Genomic DNA, 19818 nt, shown 5'->3' on the forward strand with positions numbered 1-19818 from the left:
CAGCTTTTGTTATACTGAACTTTCAGCAGCCTAACACACATGATGTCGTTATATAATTCCTGTTATCTGTTATCACCCAAATGAGGATGTGTTCCCTGTTGAGTCTGGTTCCTCTCAAGGTTTTTTCCTATTGCCATCTCAGGGAGTTTTACCTTGCCACCGTTGCCCTCGGCTTGCTCATCAGGGACAATCTCATTATTATCTAAAACATTTTTTCTTACTCGTACACACTTTCATAAATTTTCTTTCTATGAAGATGCTTTGAGACCATTGTTGAAAACGCTCTATAAATAAAATTTTATTGAAATAAATAAAACGTCATCACAGCTACCCTGACTAGAAGTCTGTGTCTAACATGCTTGGATGTAAATCTTGCATGAGTGGGAGCTGTACTGCATTTAGGGAGAGTTCTGGAATCTTTAAATTTTTAAGTATAACAGATGTAGATCTGTTTGCATCTTTATTCCCAGAAAGCTAAACAATAATTTTACTAAAATATTCAGACATCACAGGTGACAAGCATTAGTCCTTTGCATTTGGTACGGATTCCCAAGTTACACAGTCGCAGGTTTTTGCAGCATTGTGTTTGTCCCAATTCTCTTTGCAAATCACATTTACTGTTGTTTTATGGAAACCAATCAAAAGTTATTTTGGATATACACTACCGTTCAAAAGTTTTAGAACACTTGCAAATTTCTTTTTTTTTTTAAGTGATTTATTTTCTACATTCTACAACAATACTGGGGATTTCAAAACTATAAAATAACACATGAGATTAGGTAATTACATAACAACAAAAACAACAGTTGTTATTTTAACACAGAGGTCAGCCTTTCTGTAATAGTTAAAAGGAGATTAATGCATTTTTTGGACGCCTTCAGCATTCCTTTACAATGTAGAAAGAAATAAAAATCAGGAACCATCATGGAGTTAGAAAGTGTTCTAAAACTTTTGAACGGTAGTGTATGTTTGGGCGGTTGTCTTTGCCAGTAAGATAAAAAAAATCTCCTCTAGTACATCTTGGTACTTTACTCCATTTATTTTACCTTGCATGATGTGTAACACTTTAGAGCTGCTTGCAAAGAAACACCCACATGTTGCTCGTGGGTCTATACTTCACGGTAAGGACAATGTTCTTAGAATCATGCACCCAACCCTTTTTATATGAACATGATAAGCTAAATTATTGCCCAAGAGTTCTATTTTTGTTTGTCCTCTGTTCCAAAAGGGCTCAGAATTTCTTCTGTGCAAGAATGCTTCTTTTTGTGGTATAGGAATGGAGACTGCTTGTTGTTCTGTCAATAACTGATCTTCCCACTGCTTTCTGGTCATCCTGCAAGTGACTTTCCTCTAGTGTATTTGCTACCTGTTCATTTTGTTTTAGAACAGATATATATATAGTAGTATAGAGTATATGTATTCATGCACATAAACAAAAGCAAGATATTATTTGTGTAAACCTGAAGTGCATGCATACACAAAGTATATTAATTAAATAAACAAACTGATTAGTGATTCATGAATGACAAAAGCTTGAATCACATATACTGCTCAGTAAGAACAGTCAAGAGACATCTGTATTTAGGACCATGACGTGTGTGCATTCACGCAATTTATACAGAATTCAACGACTACATAAAACAGAATGTAGAAGAAAAATATAGCAGTCTTGCTGTGCCTGAACCTCATTGCAAAGACAAACACACACCTGAGAGTTCAGCAAGGCAAAAACTATAAAAACTGGTGTAGGGAGATGTGGGGAAAAAGTGATCGTGATCTGATCAGACGAGTCCTACTTCCCCATATTCTTGTCAAGAGGGCAAATACATGTGTAGAGTACACAGAGAGAAAGGTACAGTTTATCTTGGAACTTTGTGTAGTAATACTACTAAAACTTTCCTCTTTAAGGGCTTGTGTGGCAGAAATGAAGTGTAGCCTATTACAAAGATAAACCAGTGGCCTTTTTTACTTCTTTTTTTCTTTTCCTCACGCCATCTATTCTTTTTGCATGGAGGATCTGGTGTCCAGACTAAAGCTCTGTGTGGGTTAAGATTAAAGACTGTGCACTGGAATTATGATTCTTAGAGCAGATCGCCACGCTCAACCTGCGTTTACTCACATTGACAGCACAGAGTGAAGCACAGCCAACCACCATCAGCTATCAATCAGCAGCATATGATTTATGAGCTGCCGTCCTTAAACTGTAACTTCTGCCTCACAGCTGAGCAAGCTCCACGGGAACGAGAGCCCCTAGTGTGTTTGTGTATGTTAGAATGCAGAAAACTGTAATGTAGAACCTTAAATGAGCTGTCTGTGCTGTGCAGTGATCAAAAGCTATTGCTCAGTTTCAATTGTTTGCTAAAGCATGGGATATGTTCTTTCCTTCTCAGTCAGTATTTTTATTAGTGGCTTTCTCATTTTGTCTTCTCATCAGTGGGTCGCTGATGGCTTGATGGAAAACCAGTGACTTCAGAGACGTATTTTTGTTTTTTTCTACTTTCTCTTTAAATTTGATAGCTGTTCTTGGCTTGAGTGTTCTTCGAAAGCTTATACCCAAACCCAGACTTGGATTTTTATTTATACTTGAAATTTCACTACTGTAAATATATTAGCAAAAAGAATTATGGTTCATGATGGTTTATAATTCTTCTTAAAAGCAACTTGCTAAAGAAAACATTGGAGGATGTCTGACTGTTATAAGTGACCAGGTTTTTGAGGAGGTAATTAGCTGCTCTTACTGTATAATCTACTCAGTTTTACAATGTGCTATTGGAAAATACAGTTTTAAGTACTGCCTGACAGATTGGGCTTATTTTAGTTCAACTTGTAAAGTGACAAGGCAGTTAACTACACTTTGGCCAAACGTATGTGGACATTCCCACCTGACTGTCCCATATGTGGGTCTTTCTATAACTTTTGCATACAATTGTCAAGAATGACTTTGTATGCTGTAAAGTGCTGCACAATAAAAAAAAAAAAATTTAAATCGCAATATAGACCTGCATAATTATTTAATCTGGTCAAAAGCTTTCCCAGAAGAGTGTACTTTATTATAACAGTAAAGAGAAACTAAACCTTAAGAGTGATGTTCAGGTATCTATAACATTGGGATGTATGTAGTCTGTGTGTGCTATTTAACATTACATCTAAATTGTGTTTAGCTGATAGTTTCACTGCTTGGACTGTATGGTTTGCTATAATTTTAGTAGCTATCAAACAACTACAGTATTTTACCTGGTTAGCACCACAATTCTTTTGTATTACTACTTTAACTAAAGTTACTTACTTTTTAAAGGTGCAATTAAAGGTACAGTGATGCAAACATTTGTATGGGATTGTAAATTCAAGAGTTCACATGCTAGATAGTACTGCATATGTGTAGCTGTATTCCAGTATTTGTCATTATTTAAGTTTGATCTCAATTCTATTTCCAGTTTAGCTTGCTTCTTTTAAATATAAGCTTTAGCCTGCACATTTGTTTTTCTAGTTGGTGTCTGGTTGTTATTACATTCAGTGCTGTCATGTGGATGTTTAACCTTTTTTCTTTCGTCTTTGAGTCAGCACAGACAGACTTTATAACACTTTTCATATTACTGCTTTAGCGCTTAAAGTACACTAAACAAATAAGAAATATAAAAGTTTTTTTATTTAATCAATTTTGCAAGTTACATTATTTTAATAAAAAAAATTATTGTTATATTAAAAGCCAGTTAGTGAATGACAGCTCTTTTCCATTTGAATGACTTTGTTACTGGCACATGCTGCAAAAGCAATAAATCTTAAGCAAAAATTGTACACCTCAAATAACAAAGGATTAACAGTATTTATCCAGCGAACATACTGAAGAGCAAGTAGAGAATCTGATAACCTATAACTTCAGACAGATGGACAGACTGATCCTCCACCTCCACTCTCTCCCACTCTGTTGGCACCTGTGTAAGGGAAAAGTGTTTCCTTGTTCTGTTATGTAAGATTTTAATTCCTTTGTGCTTGTGAACATGATTGTGTCTGTTTATTCATTTATTGTAAATGATGCCGAGTTCCAGCCGAGAGGATTTTGTGCTCTCGAATAAAGCTTTCTTGACACATTTTTGAGTTTCAGTTTTCATATACAGTAGGACACACACAGGCTTTAATAACTTTGACTTTCCAATTGTATGTACCCAGTAAATTGAGGTTTGAGCTGTAGCAGTGTCATGTATGCCAGTAAAGTCTCAAATTCTGATTTAGTTTTCAGCATTCAGGCTGTTTTTGTGATGAAGGCTGTAGTGCATATAAGCGTGATTGTCAGTTTAACATATGGAGCTGTGTATTTAATTACATAATAAACATAAATATCCCACCCTCTGTTACACACAGAGCAATTTAGGCCATATGCATAGCCAGTTCCTGCTGATTGTGAAAGCTTTGGCTGAATTCTGGGCAGTGATGGATGAGATTGATGAGCACACCTGGGTGCTGGAACCTGAAAAACCTAGCAGAGCAGACACGATGAGAAGGATCGCTATAGGTAAACTCCTGCCGCCCTCATTGTCTGTGGTTTAATAAACTTGTATCATATTACGGCAACTGACTTTGCCCTTATTGTGCCTAGGAAACAATGTCTCAATAAAGGTTGAGATTGACCCCAGGCACCCGAAGATGTTACCAGAATGCTGCCTGCTTGGAGCTGAGCATGGTGTGTATTTTTAATATCTGCAAATCTCCCCAACGTAAATTTGCTCATACAGTTAAAATGACCTGTTTTTGTTTTTGAATGGCATTTCACATATGAAAAGTCTGTATCCATCAATTTCATTTATCACATTGTTTTTCCAATTACCTCTTCATAACTGTACATCCCACGAAGGTTTTATTACATTTAACACTGCTACAACAGGACTGGCTGACAAGCCACAATATGTAATGTCCTTCTAGATTTAGAAAGAGATTTTGCTGGAATGGAGGTCAGTTTGCACTATTTAAGCCTCTGTGATTGTTTCTTTAAATCCAAGGTCATGCTTGGCTGACAGAGGCACAGAGAACATATTGTTGGTTGCCTAGCAATGTTATTCATTGATATTAAATCCACACTTCGATAGTCAAGACAGTGGCAGACGCGGACCCTGTGAGCGAGGGGTCAGACAGAAATATTGCTTTTTGCATTTACAAATGACAAACCGAGCGAGCGACTTACATTCCTCGCAGATTGATCTCACAGGGTGGAGCGGCCATGATGAGCACGTTTTATGTGAATTATTTGAATATTTCCCTCCCTGTCAGAATGTTTGTCACAGTAGGAAGTTCCCAGCTCTACTGTGGCATTTCTGAGAGAGAGGCGAGATTAGCGGTAAGAAATGGCACGGCGGTGCATTGTCTGTTGGTACGCTACAATCAGGTTGACGGGCACTGAATGAAAGATGAGGTGCAGTTAATTAAAAGTGCTCTGGTATACAACAAAGCGAGCCCTTTCATATATAACATTTCCATCGGGCTTGTTTTGCTGCTCTGTACCCTCTCTGGGTAGGATGCTTTATCGTCTCAAACTCACTTCTGTGCAATTTACAAATATTTTATATTAATTTAGAACTCTAAAGCTGTTCGGTGCAAGTCAGTTTTATTATTTTGCAGTGGTAACCCCCTTGAGGAGCAAGCTGAACGCTAACATGCATTTATGGTAAGGAGACAATAATTAATTGCTTTCCTTGTCCTGATCTCCACAGACATTAGACTACCACGTCCATGTTTTCATGTTTTATGAGTGAATATAGGTCTTTCATTCTCTCAGGAACCCCAACTGCAGCGTCCTGCAGAACATGAAGGATGTTATGGAAATAGAATTCCCATCACCTGCCACCCACGAAAAATCTGTACGTTGCATTCTCATGTCACATCACCACTTATAATTAGTCTCACATCTCAGTAACATTTGGGGTTTGCACAATTTTTTTTTTTTTCAATCGGTAGAGGTGAATACAGAATTCTTTTAATTGGGTTGTTTACAGATAAGATCATTACAATAACAAAGGTGGCAAAATCCTCAGCACTATCAAGAGCTGTTTAATCATAGATTCACAAATTATCTTCCCCCCCCCACCTCAGAGTGTGACTGCTGGTGGGTTGAAAGGGCGCTGTGTTTATTCACGGTCTGCACCACTGATTAATGCTTGGCCATCATTAACATTTGAAAGAGTGAAAAGTTTACTTGACCAGATGTTTAAATTTTACCTGCCATCGTTTTAATGGATTGCTTTGGGGAGGGCTCTAATTATTGGAAAAGCAATATGCAAACATGGAGAGTAGAGTGGAGGGGAGTAGAGAAGAACATAAAAAAGGGAAATAAGGGGAAGAAGTATGAAGGCTCTCCAGACTCAGTTTGGCATCTTGCAAAAGAGGAGGATTTTGTGAAGTGGAGGTCAAGTATACACAGGGTTGATGAGCCCACCTGAGTCTTCTCACCCTAGTGGAAACAAATATGAACCTCCATGCATTACAGACTCTTAACCAGCAAGGAAAGAGGCATGAGGGGGAAGGGCGTTAAGTAGATGCAGATTTAGGATGGAAGGTGGCGTTCTTTTGATCATGCCCTGAGTTATGGCCAAGAAACAGTGATTTTAGATGCTGTTCTGTTCAGTGATGTAGCTGCGAGTGAAATCCTTCCTAATATGGCCCTAAATCATCACTTAAAAATGTATATATGGTTGTTTTTATGCCAGAGTTTTAGTATGGAGTGCGGCATCTGTTATTCATATCGGCTGGACGCTGCCATTCCAGATCAAGTGTGCAACGATCCACGCTGCGGGCAGCCTTTTCATCAGGCTTGTTTGTATGAGGTGAAAACATTATGATTTATCAATTGTACACCCTTTTAACCGATCATTACTCATCACATACCATTCCTAATGAGCAGAAATGATTAGGACGCGGTTGTTTCTATTTCACATTATCGACTGAATTCATATTATTGTTGTCTCAGTGGTTGAGAGGTTTGCCCACCAGTCGCCAGAGCTTCAATATTGTGTTTGGAGAATGTCCTTACTGCAGCAAGGTATCTGTGCCATAATATTTCAACTCTCTACTACTCTTTAAAGCACATTTGTTTTTTTTCTTGGGGGAGTGGGGGAGGTAATATATAATAATAATATAATATATTTAACTTTTTAAATATATGTTATCAATTAAAAAAAAAAGATTTGGGTTTTATCTTTTTAAGATTAAAATTGATTACAAAAATGGTATAATGCCCTGTGTGTATAATAGCAGACTGGGGTTGCCTGCTGGGGTGCACAACTCTTATGCACTCTTAGTGTACTCTTATGTCCAGGCCCCAATTCTAGATAAAACAGAGGGTTGAATCAAGAAAGAAAGAAAAAAAAAATATATATATATATATATATATATATATATATATATATAATGAAAATTAAACAAACACTTTCCATTTCCTCCATGTCCTATTTGTACTCACTTGCTGGTAAGAGCATCCCACAGCATGTGAAGTGGTTTTGTGCCTTTACTGTTCCCCAGAAGCATAGTGTATTTAAGGATTTAAATATTATTGTTTTAGCTGCATTGGGTCAGTATGACCTATGAACAGTAAACCTATTGCTGAGTAATAAACATAGGGGTTATTGTAAATGATTAAAATATAAAATTCCTTATTTTAGAAAATTATTCTTTAATTATATTTCATACATAAATTGCTGAATTCCTAATCCTAATGTTTTGTTTCTTTTTTCCAGCCCATCACAGTGAAAATGGCCATACAAAAACCATGACCACTCTTGGATAAGATCTTAATACTGAGGAATAAAAACCACACATTGTGTTTTAAAAGACAATTAAAGCAACCAGAAAAAGGAACAGTGCAACAGTAATGGTGTAGGCATAAATTTTACAGCTGCACTGTATAAAAGGCTTGTCTTTTACTATGTACCATTCACTGTGCATGTCAGTTTTCAATCCATGCTTATTATAATCAGATTCCACATAGCAGTTATATTTTGGTTTGTCCCAGTAGTCCTCCCCGTCATTGGTTCTTGTGTAGTTGTCTTCGAACGCGTGGTAATTTCTTCCCCGGTGGTCAGTGACATCAGGACTGAAATCCTGATACTCCGATGTGATGTGCTGTTTCCGCATTTGCAGATCATTCTCTGGTCTTTTCCTCAATCCAAATCCTGGAGCCAACTTTTGTTGTTTTTTTACCAAAATATAGACAGTAATAAAAAAAATTTTTTCATGTCAGACATGGTTGGTAATGTAATCGTGATTTGCCTTTTTTGATTATATTTAACCTCATACAGGCAATAAAAGTGTCTATTCTATATGTATGTGTGTGTATTATATACAGGATAACTTTTGTTTACACAAGTGTATCCATAAAATTATTTCTGTGTGTTAGTGAGAGGGCATTACTTGTTTATGTCTTTGCTTTGTGCCTTGTCGTGTTTTGGGGTGGAATCTTGGTGGCAAAGGATCACATTCGTCTTCCTGGTCTTCATCAAGGAAAAAGGCCACACGTCTGGACCTTGTACATTTGTCGGCTGCAGAATGGACTTTGGAAGGCATCTATGGAGAAAGAGTGCTTAGTAACCAACGTCAATTTTTTGAGGGTGAGAAAGTTGAATTTATCCCTTACCAATTCATCTGTTTTTGCTTTTTCTTTGGTTCTGTGGTGCAGTTTATTGAGGTGTTCATCATAAGTCGCAGTCATCTTCTGTTTAGTTGATTTGACTGCAGGCTCGGTCTGCCTCGAGATTGTTAAGAAGGAACAGAGAGAAAAACATGATTTGGAGAAAAAGTTGGTAAGCTAATTTAGAGAAAAAGGCTGACCGGAACCCTTTATATCTTAGCATGAGCATAAGTCCTTGAGTTTGGCAGTATGCGTTCTCTCCTCTGTGCTCTCAACCCGACCTGGATCCTGAGAGTAAAGCACCTCTCCTGATTAATGACACCCAAAGCTCTCCCTGAGGTGGCAACACTCCAAACTAAATTTGGCCACAGATCACTGCTGAGGTCAGGTGTAGGCAAAATAAACTCCAGAAGCATTTGGAGTGGCGTTTAGAAGAGGTATACGCCTCTTGGCCTGATGCTGTCACATAAGAGGTTGGATACAAGAGCAACATTGATGATGCTGTTTTTAAATTTTATTTAAACGAATCGGAGCTTGACCCTCCACCAGTGGATGAACTAAAGTCATGGAGAAAATACTACTACAAAAAACGGGAAAAAAAGGAGGGATTCAAATCTTAATGCCCGTAGTGTTGACACTGATCTTTTCCATCTGTGCAGGAGGTTTGGCCAAGGTCAGAGTTACTGAAGCTCATTCACCAGCTCTGTATTCCTTTGTGAGGAATATATTCTATAAATTGTATGTGAACAATGCAGTGCATTTAAGAATTCACAAGAGATCTGTATGTTACAGCGGAAGAAAATATCTTAACTTGAAAGTATGGAGAAAATGGCATCTAAGAGGTTATGATATCAGAACACAAAAAGGCAGCAAATTACATCCAAAATGGTATGACTTTACTGACATCAACACTGACACCTACTCTTTTACCACAGATCAGACTGCTGGGCAGTCGCACATGGAAATGAGAAGCAAAGCAAAATCCACTGTAATTCTAAGTAGTGATCTTTTGGCCTCAGGAAAATGTGTGCATTCAATAGCCTTAAATTGCCCTGCCTGGCCTTTCATCCAGTTCAGTGATTCAAGTTAGCAATGAGTAGTGGTAAAGTGATTCTCACAGAAAGAACGCCTCCACGCTGTTGCCTCTTGACAGGGCCAGTTGAGGTTATACATACATCTGTTGAAATACTATCTCCAACATGTAAACGATTCCTATAAATAAGAGGGATTTAATGAAATTGCTCCCTTACGTTCTTGAAGCTCTTTTAAGCTGTAGCTTCGAGCTGGAGGCTTTAGACAGGTCCGAGACTGTCACCACTCTGTAAATCTTTGCTCCACCCTCTTCTGCAATACCTCCAACAGGAGTGGGAGTGAGCATTCATGAGAAGAGGTCAGTAGAGGTTCTCTCAAACCTGAGCATCTTCTGCTCTCTCCCAGACAGATAAATCTACCGCAGCCCACAGGCTGCTCTCTGCACTCCAGCCTTTGCTCATATGGTACCTATTAAGACAGGAACTCTTCTGGGCCAAAGCATTTCATGCTCACCCTGTTTGCCGCTGGCCTGGATGACTCTGCTGCTCTCGGTCTGGAAAGGTCCATTGGGCCTCGAGGCTTGACATGTGATAGTACCTTCCTCAGAGCATCGTAGTCTGGTTTTTCTTTGTAGCCCAGGGTTTTCACAGCCAGTAGGAACTGGGCTAATTCAGCTGAGGAGAATGAATCAAATGAGAAGCATTGCTAATAAGTAATGCTATTTTTTCCATGTTTTTTTTTCTTTTTTTTTCCAAAAATCATTAAATCACAAATAGTGACCTAGTGATCAGACAAAAAACATGCCTATGATTCATGTTTTTAAATGGGCTGTGCCAATTTCAGATGACTGACAGCTCAGCTAGTAACATATAACACCTGATTTAGATCACCATCCATTGTATTAAAATTCTGCATACAGTACAAACCATAAACCCATGATCCTGAACACTGAAGCCAGAGCCAAGTGTCACTAGTGCATAAATGCACTAGATTTTATTCTAAAGGAACAAAACAGGGCATCATACCAGTACATGGACTCTGACAATAACACAACAGCGAATGAGCCTTAATATTCAAACATGCACATGAAGGTGTGTTTAATATGGCTGCTTTCCATTCTTCAGTGTAATAAATAAGCTGCCAACAGCACTAGGCCGGTAATGCAGCATCTCTCTAACGGAATGTATATCACATGCATGGCATTGATGCATGTTGCAGGCCTTATCTCTCTGGTCCAGCTGCAGTGAGTCTCTCTGGGTTGGGCAGAATAAAACCTCATCATAATCATAGATCACAAAGCCTCTTTTCAGTGGACATGCTTGCCCTTTTGCTCTGTGCCGGAAATAAAGATAATGCACGGCCGGTACGGGCTGCTGATGGAGGAAAAGCAGGGTGGCGCAGTCACTTAACTACACCTTGTTGATCATTGTAAGTGTATCTATGGATACACAAATAAACTTATTCTCTCTTACCTAGACTGCCAGAGGTGGACATTTGGATCACAGAGTCTGGCAGCTCATTCATAAGCCTAAAGTCAACAAGGAGTAAAGGTTAGCCATTTCATTTTGGTAAATGTTAAACCATACTCCATACTGTTTTTGTTTCTTATACCAAATAATAGTTTTAACATGTATGAGCAGATAACTGTATGAGTAGAATTTGTCAATATTTAGAAAATAACTAGAAACCTATCCTATTTGTGTTTATAATTCACATTGCTTTTTTTATAATATGCCTTTTAAAAGTAGTTCTCAATTAAATCAGAGAAACAGACTTTCCACTCTCCCATATTCTTTGTCAGCAGCACTTTCAACACTTTTACAAAGCAGTTCAAAGAACACTGGACAATATATAACCACAGCAGCTGTGATCCTGTGATCAACAGCCACCGCATAGGAGGCTAAGTGCTGTTTCTGGACCTGTGAAAGAGAAGAGGCGAAAAGGGAAACATGCTTACTTGGACTTGGCCTCCAGGACCTGTACTGGATTTCTGAGCATTGACAGCCAGGGGAGAGTTCCACATTGCCAGTGGAGCAGGCAGTAGCCCAGCACCTCCAGGTCCCCTCGTCTGGATGGGGCTGCCACAGAGAAAGTGTAGAGCACAGAGCATAAACACGTTATAAGGTGAGAAACAAGGGAAGGAACAATAAAAGAGAGAGGGATGAATACCTGGCATGATTTCAGCTCCAAAAAGGAGAATACTTTGATTAAATGGTCTGTCATTGGCCACTGAAATATGCCCTTATAAAAAAGACGGAAAGAGGGATAACGACGAAGAGGAGTATTTTGTTTTTTCAGCTGTTGCTCTTGCCTAGCTAAAAGACAAGAAGGGCCCTTCAATTCAAAAGAGTGGGTCAGTTTCCTTTCGTCTGTCCAGCTACCCCCCACGCATACACACTCGTCTGGTCTGGAGGCTTGTCCCGGGAACCTGATACTCGCGGCCTCTGACACGATCCAGACGGCCCATGGCCTGGACCACTTTCTCCACCGCAGAGCCAGGCAGTAAAACAAAGAAATAAATGTCTGGGACCAAATTGTTCCCACATGTTACTGGATTCCGTAGGTTCTGTGCTGGCCATAAGAGAAGACCCAGAGAGCAGCAAGTGTGTGTATGTGTGCGTCTAGGACCTCCTCTACACCTTAACATCAGCTAGACCACATTACACAACTGCCATCTAGTGTAAACACACTTCTTCACACATGCACTAGGTATAGTTTAATCAGCCAATATCTTTCTCGCTTTGCAAAGTTTAGATGAAAAGTTTCTGCACCAAGCCCTAATTTAATCTCTCAGAACTGACCATGTTTAGTCTGGGCATGCTTTATTCACTAGAGCATACTAAAAACTTGCAGGATCAACACACTTCATCTTAATTTTACAAAGAGGGGAGATGACTGTGCAGTTTGTTCGTCTGTAAAAAATAACGGCAAATGATCAAATAACTACCTGCTGACATGTGGGATTTTAAAGAGCTGGAAATTAACATCATTCACACTATTAAATATAAAAGGTGTTTAAAAAGGAACTACAGCTAAACATGAGTACTTCACCTACCTTGGTTAAATATTTGAGTTAACATAACATTAAGTGGGTCCCTTCATGGAAAATCTCCTGTTTCATTTTGTCAATAAGGGTAAATTAAAGCACACGGCCTGTTCGTGCCTGGGGACTTTATCAACTCAATACTGTAACTGCAGTCCATCTCCAGAGAAATTACCTATTGACTGCATTCATCAAAGAGGAAAATCTCAGCCTAGATCCATGCCTGTCATTGATCCTGTGCCCATTAGGTGATCCTGCCTGCTAGCTAATCTCACAGCCAGGCCCAACAGGCCACACAGTTATAGTTTTCCCCTCATAGTAAGCCTGTAATTTAACAAACACAAATTTGTTTTTGATCTCAAAAGACCCAATACATTACAATGACCTTAACAAAACATTAATAAGCATTTTTTTCTGAACCACATTAGCCTTTGTACTGAGATGTTGGCCTTCAGTGCGTAAATGACATTGCTTACTTTGTTAGTGCCGTGGCATGCTTTTGCAAGAGGGGAAAGGCGTCTGCCTGGGTGGGACTGAAACCGAATCGGTTTTAAATCAAGCATCCGTGAGAACAAGGCGTTCCAAGCTAGACACAACACCTTCCATCAGTGCCAAGCTGTTGTTCATAATTATGGCCCATTGTTATTCAAATTACCTAAAGTGCTGTGTCAAACTCTTGAACCTCTCCTTCTGAATTTCAGCCATTTCTCTTCAGCCCTACAGGTGATAATTAGGCCTTTAGCACGGAGTTCAGCGGGAAGCAGAGTGCCTGTCTTCTCACTCCTCACCATGGTAACACATCAACATCTACGCAGGGTGCCAGAGGCCACGAGCAAAGGAACACTCCACAATCTGCATTCATCTACGGGGGCGACTTGACGCTAACGACCTACACAACAGCTGTCAGCTCATGATGAGAAGTCCACTACTGTGACACCAAAATCAGGTTCGTCACTTCTATATGGCTTTGAGTTGTGCTCAGCCAGGGAGCTATATATATATATTTTTTTTTTTTCCTCAAGTTCTCATTATTTGGTCCATCCTCTAACGTTATCATGACTCACGATTATCATGTGCTGCTTTATACAATAAAATTTATGTACCATGACAACCTATGAATTGAAGAAGCAGGACATGGAATGACGACCATATGTAAAACCCTGAACAGGTGCAAATTACAAACAGTCTAGTAAGAACATGGGTTTACTCCAAAGAGTACAGACCCCTGTTTGAACCTAAATGTGATTTACTTTCATTCTTACAAAATATCATGTACGTTAAGACTACATCATAACCAAAGTGGTTTCATGGAAATACCCTTCACCTGATTTTTCATGTGATTGTATTCCAGCTCCATGATAATTTGCAGTGCAATATATATATGTTGCATCATCTGAGAAATAAGAATGAGGTGTGCCTGAAATATGTATACTATTAAGGATAAATGTGTAATGCAATGCTATTCAGGAACATATCACCACTTTGTAAAGATATTAAAATTGGCATTCTTAAACTTATATTTACTGCCACATCAGCATCTTATCATTCTTTTCACATACAGGAAACTCTGGGAGCTGACAGCAGAAGCATGGAAGCTTTACCTTGGCATGGATTTAGTATTGAACTACTCTACTGCCTGCACTACTTTGCAGGAAAAAGATATTGGCTTTGAGTCCCAGTCTAACAAAACATCAAAGCTTTAATTAATGGTAAATGCATACAAGATGCAGGTTATCACTTGGACTATTTAGGGAATTGTTGAATTAAGTCTGGCCAGGTACACACAACCAAGTCAATCAATATCCCATAAAAAGACTGTATGCAATTTACAACTTAATGTGTTTCCAATATCTCAACCAGGAATTAAGAGCATGATATGTTGGTTGCTGTCTATGTACACTGTGCTTGATACTGAGGTAAGTACAGATAATGAAAATACAAGTTCTATACTATAAAATATGCAGAATATATTAATCTTAGGGGTTTTGCTTCTGCCTTTGTAAATCTGAGAAAGGTTTAGACTTTATAAAATGTTATAATTTTTAACTAAATCCTGTTATGAAAACTCTTTAATGTGCCTCTTCTGGAAGTAAAAGTTATAGAATATATGGAATATTAAGTCAAGTTACTCTGAATAGTGAAGATGAAAACATGAACAAGCATTGAAAGATTAAAGTTATAACCTTATGGAACAATCTATTACTAACTGAAATTAAGTACTTACTGTTATAGAAGTTAAAACACATAATTCTATTAGTATTAAATAGTTTAAAGGAGAAAATTAGTTGTCACTTAGATACGCAGGATCATCCATCTTTGTGTCATAAGTAAAAAAGTAAGTCGTGGCATTTGTCGTCTCTTTACGCATAGGTTGACTGCAATAATTGCTGAATAATTTGATCAGTTCTGTAGACTAAATTTCTTGTTAATAATATTAAGGTCACCTAATGCATTTAAACCTTGTCTGTAAAGAGTCAATAAGGACACTTCTCTGTAGTGATGATGTGACTGTGACCTTTTGACAGACGGTATCTGATCACAAACTGAACTGATGTCTACTCCACTAATCCATTGCATTCCAACAGCAATCAAAGCCTGACATTCACTGTGTGAGAAAAGCACACTGCACTTGCAAGGTTTTAGACATGCTACATTTACTGCTGCATTTGATGAACTGGCTTCTTAACTAATGTGGTATTTGCAGGCACAAAGCCAAGGCAAGGTTAGAAAAAAAAACCTAAAGAAAACTATTTCTTTGTGTCAAGGTTTATTTGAAATCTTAAAATGAAGCCTATTATTGATTGAAAAACTCAATTTTGGTCAAAGCAAAATGACATCTGACAGGTTTTTTTCTGACCACTGGAAATATTTACAGATAGTAAAGAGACATTATCTGAAAACAGTAGATAAAATGAATTAATTGATACATTGAATGAATGAATGAGCTTTACCTACACCTCTGTGAGCGTCAATGCTTGTATACTCAATCGTGCCATTGTGTCCTTTCTTTGGGTTCTCTTTATATTCTTTATGCTCTCCATTAGGACAGTATCTATACGACAGACCGTAGTCAGCCAAGTACACCTGCAAGAGATAATGAAATGAGATGTCACCTCCCACACCAAGCTGTTCTTTAGATGAGGAAGATCAGTCAGGCTGAAACAATAACCAGGCTATTTTGATGCTTGGCAATTAAAATAATTAAATGGATTTTACCTGTGTGGTTACATGTAAAATCCATACGCCTTTTTTTATTACCTACTTATGAATATAGGCAACCGTTCACTAACCTTGTCTGGATCTCTGTGGCCCAGTAAGAGATTGGCAGCCTTAATGTCAGCATGGACGTATTCATTGTCATGAATATATTCCAGGACGTCCACCTGTTGAGGACAAAACGATAGAGGCTAAGGTTAACAGATGAATAATTTAACCTATTCATAATGGACCTTCATAATGACTGCTGACAGCATGCGACTTGTGTGGGTGGACTTGAGGGCCGTTCACTAAAATCATCTTCAAAATCCTTTCTGTGACAAGATTTGAAGTATCCAGTTCAAACCGCCTGAACATAACCACAATAATGTACAAGGCCAACATGCAAAGATCATTTTGCTGTGATTTATACCTTGCTAGTACAGTTGTGGTTTGTAGAAAGGACGAAGGAGTTTTACCCATCATGGAAAAAATGACAATACAACAAGCACAGCACATTTCGATCCGAATCTGGAAATTTGGTCAGTTTGATGTCACTTTAAATTAGTTTTACTAATGAAGCTTAGCGAACCATACTAGCCAAGTGCACCAAACTTTTCTGTTTCTTGCTACTAGACACCATGTCACCATGTACTTGTATGACTTACCATGAGGCAACCCAACTGCAACACTGTCTGCTTCTTTAGCTGTTGACCATTTTCCATGAACAACATCTGCAGGTCAGTGCCCAGGCGGTCCATCACCATGAATCTGTACCTGTTTAAAAAAAACAAAAGATACATGTGGGTAGCCAAAGTGAAGGTCAGCATTACTATTGTAATTGCAATCATTATGATTAGCACAAAGCAAATCATACCTTGTTCCATTATGTTCAGATAGTCCTGAGCCCCAATACATTGGGATTCCCAAAAAATCAAGGCGTTTCAGTCTTTTCCATTTGCTGACTAAAATTTTCAAAAATAAATAAATGTGTATATGACAAACACACACACATTTCTGTGTAATCACAAAGGACATTTTGACTGGTCTAATGCACCAGACTGACAGGTGTCCATAAACCCTTTTGGAGAAACCATCTTCATCTGCAATTGGGGCTTTCCACAACGAGGGAGGGTTTATACTAACAACCGCGAATGTGCATGTTTGCTTTGGCTTATTAATTTGTCCAGTGAGGCTAATTTACATCCACAGCCTCTTCATCAGTGACATGTACTCAAAGTGTAAGAACTCTCAGATGAAGTGGTCTGCAGCACTTTCATTTCACAACACTCTCAAGAATGCATCTCTTTATTCTTTTATTTCACAATCGTTAAACCCAAGCCTTAGAACAGATTCTCTGCCATAATACAACTAACTTAATTTAAAACATAAAATGTGTATCCTAGTTATGCAATGAATGCAAACAATTTCATATTATTTAGACCATGACAGTACAGATAAATAAGTACTTACTGCTTTCAGGTTTTGCTGCTCTTTGGTAAAACTTCAGCTCTGAGAACAATGGTCCATTTTCATGATATTCCTGACAAAATAAAACAGCTATGATAAGCAAAACACTTATTAAATAAACTAAAGAAGAAAATTCATGTAAGAAATTAATTTTACTAGTGATGATTAAGAAACGTGATATTTTGGAAAAGTGAAGTGAAAAAACAAGAATAATCAGAAAAGCCAAAGTAAAGGAAATGAAGATGGGATAGTAAGCAGAACTTCCAGAGCTTCTATAGGGTGGAATAACTCTTGAATCTAGCACAGTTTTGTTGTTTTATTTTAGATATGATGCTGATATGAGGCCTCTGATACTAATCTGTTGCTGACATTTTCATTGTAAAGCATTCCTTCTGTTTGTAAGTTATGTGAAACATCACAGACACTAAGGCGACATGCTTTAAGATAACTTACATCTAGTGTTTACATGTTTTAAGATGTTTTATGTCCATAATATTTCAGATCTAAAAAAAAAAAAAAAAAAAAGTGGTTGCAACATCAAAACTGTACTTACAACTTTAATCACATAATCAGTATCCTCTGCTACAGATGACTCCACACGGTCTGAAGCTGTAACACAAGAGAGATGTTGGTTCATCAGTAGAAAGGTTATAAGGTTTATTTAAAATCCAATGTCTAGATTATTTTTGATTTCTAAACAAATCAAAGTTTACCGGGTGACAATAATCATTGTCATGACCATCGATAGATAGAAATGGGATTTCTTTTGTCTGATACTGCATGTGCTGTTGATGAAGTAACAATAACAGCTAATTTAAAAAAATATATTTTCCTATTTGTGTATTTTAAAGTGTATGTATGTACGCTTCTATGTATGCATGTATCTACAGTGCCATAAAAAGTATTTGCCCCCTTCTTGAATTTTTTTCTTTTTGCATATTTTTCATATTTTGATTGGAGATTGAAAAGATTGATTGAAATTTTGATATTACACAAGGACAACCTGGGTAAATATAAAATGCAGTTTTAAATGATTATTTACATTTGGGCATTTGGCAGACGCTCTCATCCAGAGCGACTTACATTTTTATCTCATTACACATCTGAGCAGTTGAGGTTGTGGGGTTTGAACCTGGTGGTTGTGGCGTTTGAACCTGGGATCTTCTGAACTGTAGTCCAATGCATTAACCACTGAGCTACCCCTGGCCCAATTTCACTTATTGAGGGGAAAAAACTGTCCAAACCTACCCGAACCCATGTGAAAAAGTAATTGCCATCCATCCCAATCATGAAATCCCCACTTTCATGATTACACTTCCCCACGTTACACTTACAGTAGGACACATACCCACTAGATTTCAGTCAATATGTCTGTCTGAAAGTTAACTAATGCCCACGCCTGTTGACTAATTTGCACAAACGAAATATTAGTAAAGCTTATTATAAAAGCGTATTATTCAAAGCTGTTACAGGCATGAAGTTACCCAGGTAGATGAGTCCGAAGCCGCCTTTTCCGATGATTTTGCCGAGACGCCACTTTCTCTTTTCTGTATCAATCAGAATCCACCCTTCAGGCAGCGGACACGGTAATGGTTTCTTCTTGGGAGCCATTAATGTCAGCGAGCTATATTTACAGTAGTATTTACACTAGAAGCCACAATCAGACATTTGGAGATTTTCCATGTGATAAGTTTTACTAGCCGATAAACAAACCATCGACTGAAATCGAAAGTGTAACTGTTGGCTAACTGGAATCCGTGGCCAGGCTAGTCAGGCTTGCTAGCTATTCTAACAATTAGAAAATTAGGTGATTTTGGCACAGAGACGAATTCAGAACAAGCCGTTTGTATTAAATAAACGTAACGTGCGAATATCGAATATTTAAAGGACTATTTCATATCTTCTTTCTGTCTGACACCTAACTAAACAGATGTTGTAACTTCCTGAAAGTTAGGATTTAGACACTCCCGCTTAAGCGATTTATAAAATTTCAATCAATTGGATTTGAGGACAGGCGCTCATTCATATCAGAACGACCAATCATTTGCGTTTAGAGGCGGGCGCCTGTTGTAACACCGACGCACCATAGGATGGAATCAACGTCAATCGGTTGAAACTTTCATCTCTCACAGCTGTTTACTCGCAGTCGGTTGGGTTGCTTGCTTTAAAGGCAGTTAATTCTATAGCGTCTTTTTTTTTTTATTTAATTCAAAATACGAACCCCTTCGCCTTTTACAGATACACAATGCATACATAATAACCAACTTACGAACAGTTGACGTTATATATATATATATATAAAAAAAAAAACATTAAATACATGATATGAAGCCCAGAACATACAGTATTTTAATCAAAAACCTTTTCACTCTGTAAAGTGAAATATTTCGGTCATGTTTTATTTTAATATTAATGATTATGGCTTACAGCTCATAAAAATTTAAAATCCAGTATCTTAAAATATTAT

General features: G+C 38.0%; 2 protein-coding genes and 1 long non-coding RNA gene across 5 annotated transcripts in view; 2 read left to right on the top strand and 1 right to left on the bottom strand.

The window, feature by feature from the left end:
• Positions 1–7857, top strand: part of fancl (FA complementation group L) — a 29586-nt gene extending 21729 nt beyond the window's left edge. The window contains exons 8-14 of the mRNA XM_053501616.1: positions 4360–4510; positions 4595–4678; positions 5611–5656; positions 5768–5849; positions 6696–6812; positions 6956–7027; positions 7722–7857. Of these exons, the coding sequence (XP_053357591.1) occupies positions 4360–4510; positions 4595–4678; positions 5611–5656; positions 5768–5849; positions 6696–6812; positions 6956–7027; positions 7722–7757 (588 nt within the window). The 3' untranslated portion in view covers positions 7758–7857. The remainder of the gene's footprint in view (positions 1–4359; positions 4511–4594; positions 4679–5610; positions 5657–5767; positions 5850–6695; positions 6813–6955; positions 7028–7721) is intronic.
• Positions 7638–19309, bottom strand: vrk2 (VRK serine/threonine kinase 2). Its single transcript, XM_053501615.1, has 13 exons — positions 18836–19309; positions 17905–17960; positions 17355–17424; positions 16759–16846; positions 16550–16658; positions 15977–16069; positions 15638–15770; positions 11601–11721; positions 11116–11171; positions 10157–10317; positions 8618–8725; positions 8395–8547; positions 7638–8166 (listed from the first exon to the last, which is right to left on the bottom strand). Exons 1-13 carry the CDS (start codon positions 18960–18962, stop codon positions 7810–7812), a joined length of 1632 nt encoding a protein of 543 aa, XP_053357590.1. The 5' UTR covers positions 18963–19309; the 3' UTR covers positions 7638–7809.
• On the top strand, positions 8501–15631 carry LOC128528637 (uncharacterized). 3 transcript variants are annotated; one of them, XR_008360972.1, is made up of 5 exons: positions 8501–8591; positions 11120–11193; positions 11445–11767; positions 13402–13632; positions 14248–15631. It is a non-coding gene; the product is annotated as an uncharacterized LOC128528637 (long non-coding RNA). The 3 variants fall into 3 exon arrangements; XR_008360971.1 differs by having other exon boundaries at positions 11448–11767; XR_008360970.1 differs by having other exon boundaries at positions 11120–11767.
• Positions 19310–19818: the final 509 nt, after the last annotated feature.

The sequence above is a fragment of the Clarias gariepinus genome, chromosome 8 (genome assembly GCF_024256425.1).
Source record: "Clarias gariepinus isolate MV-2021 ecotype Netherlands chromosome 8, CGAR_prim_01v2, whole genome shotgun sequence".
NCBI lineage: Eukaryota > Metazoa > Chordata > Actinopteri > Siluriformes > Clariidae > Clarias > Clarias gariepinus.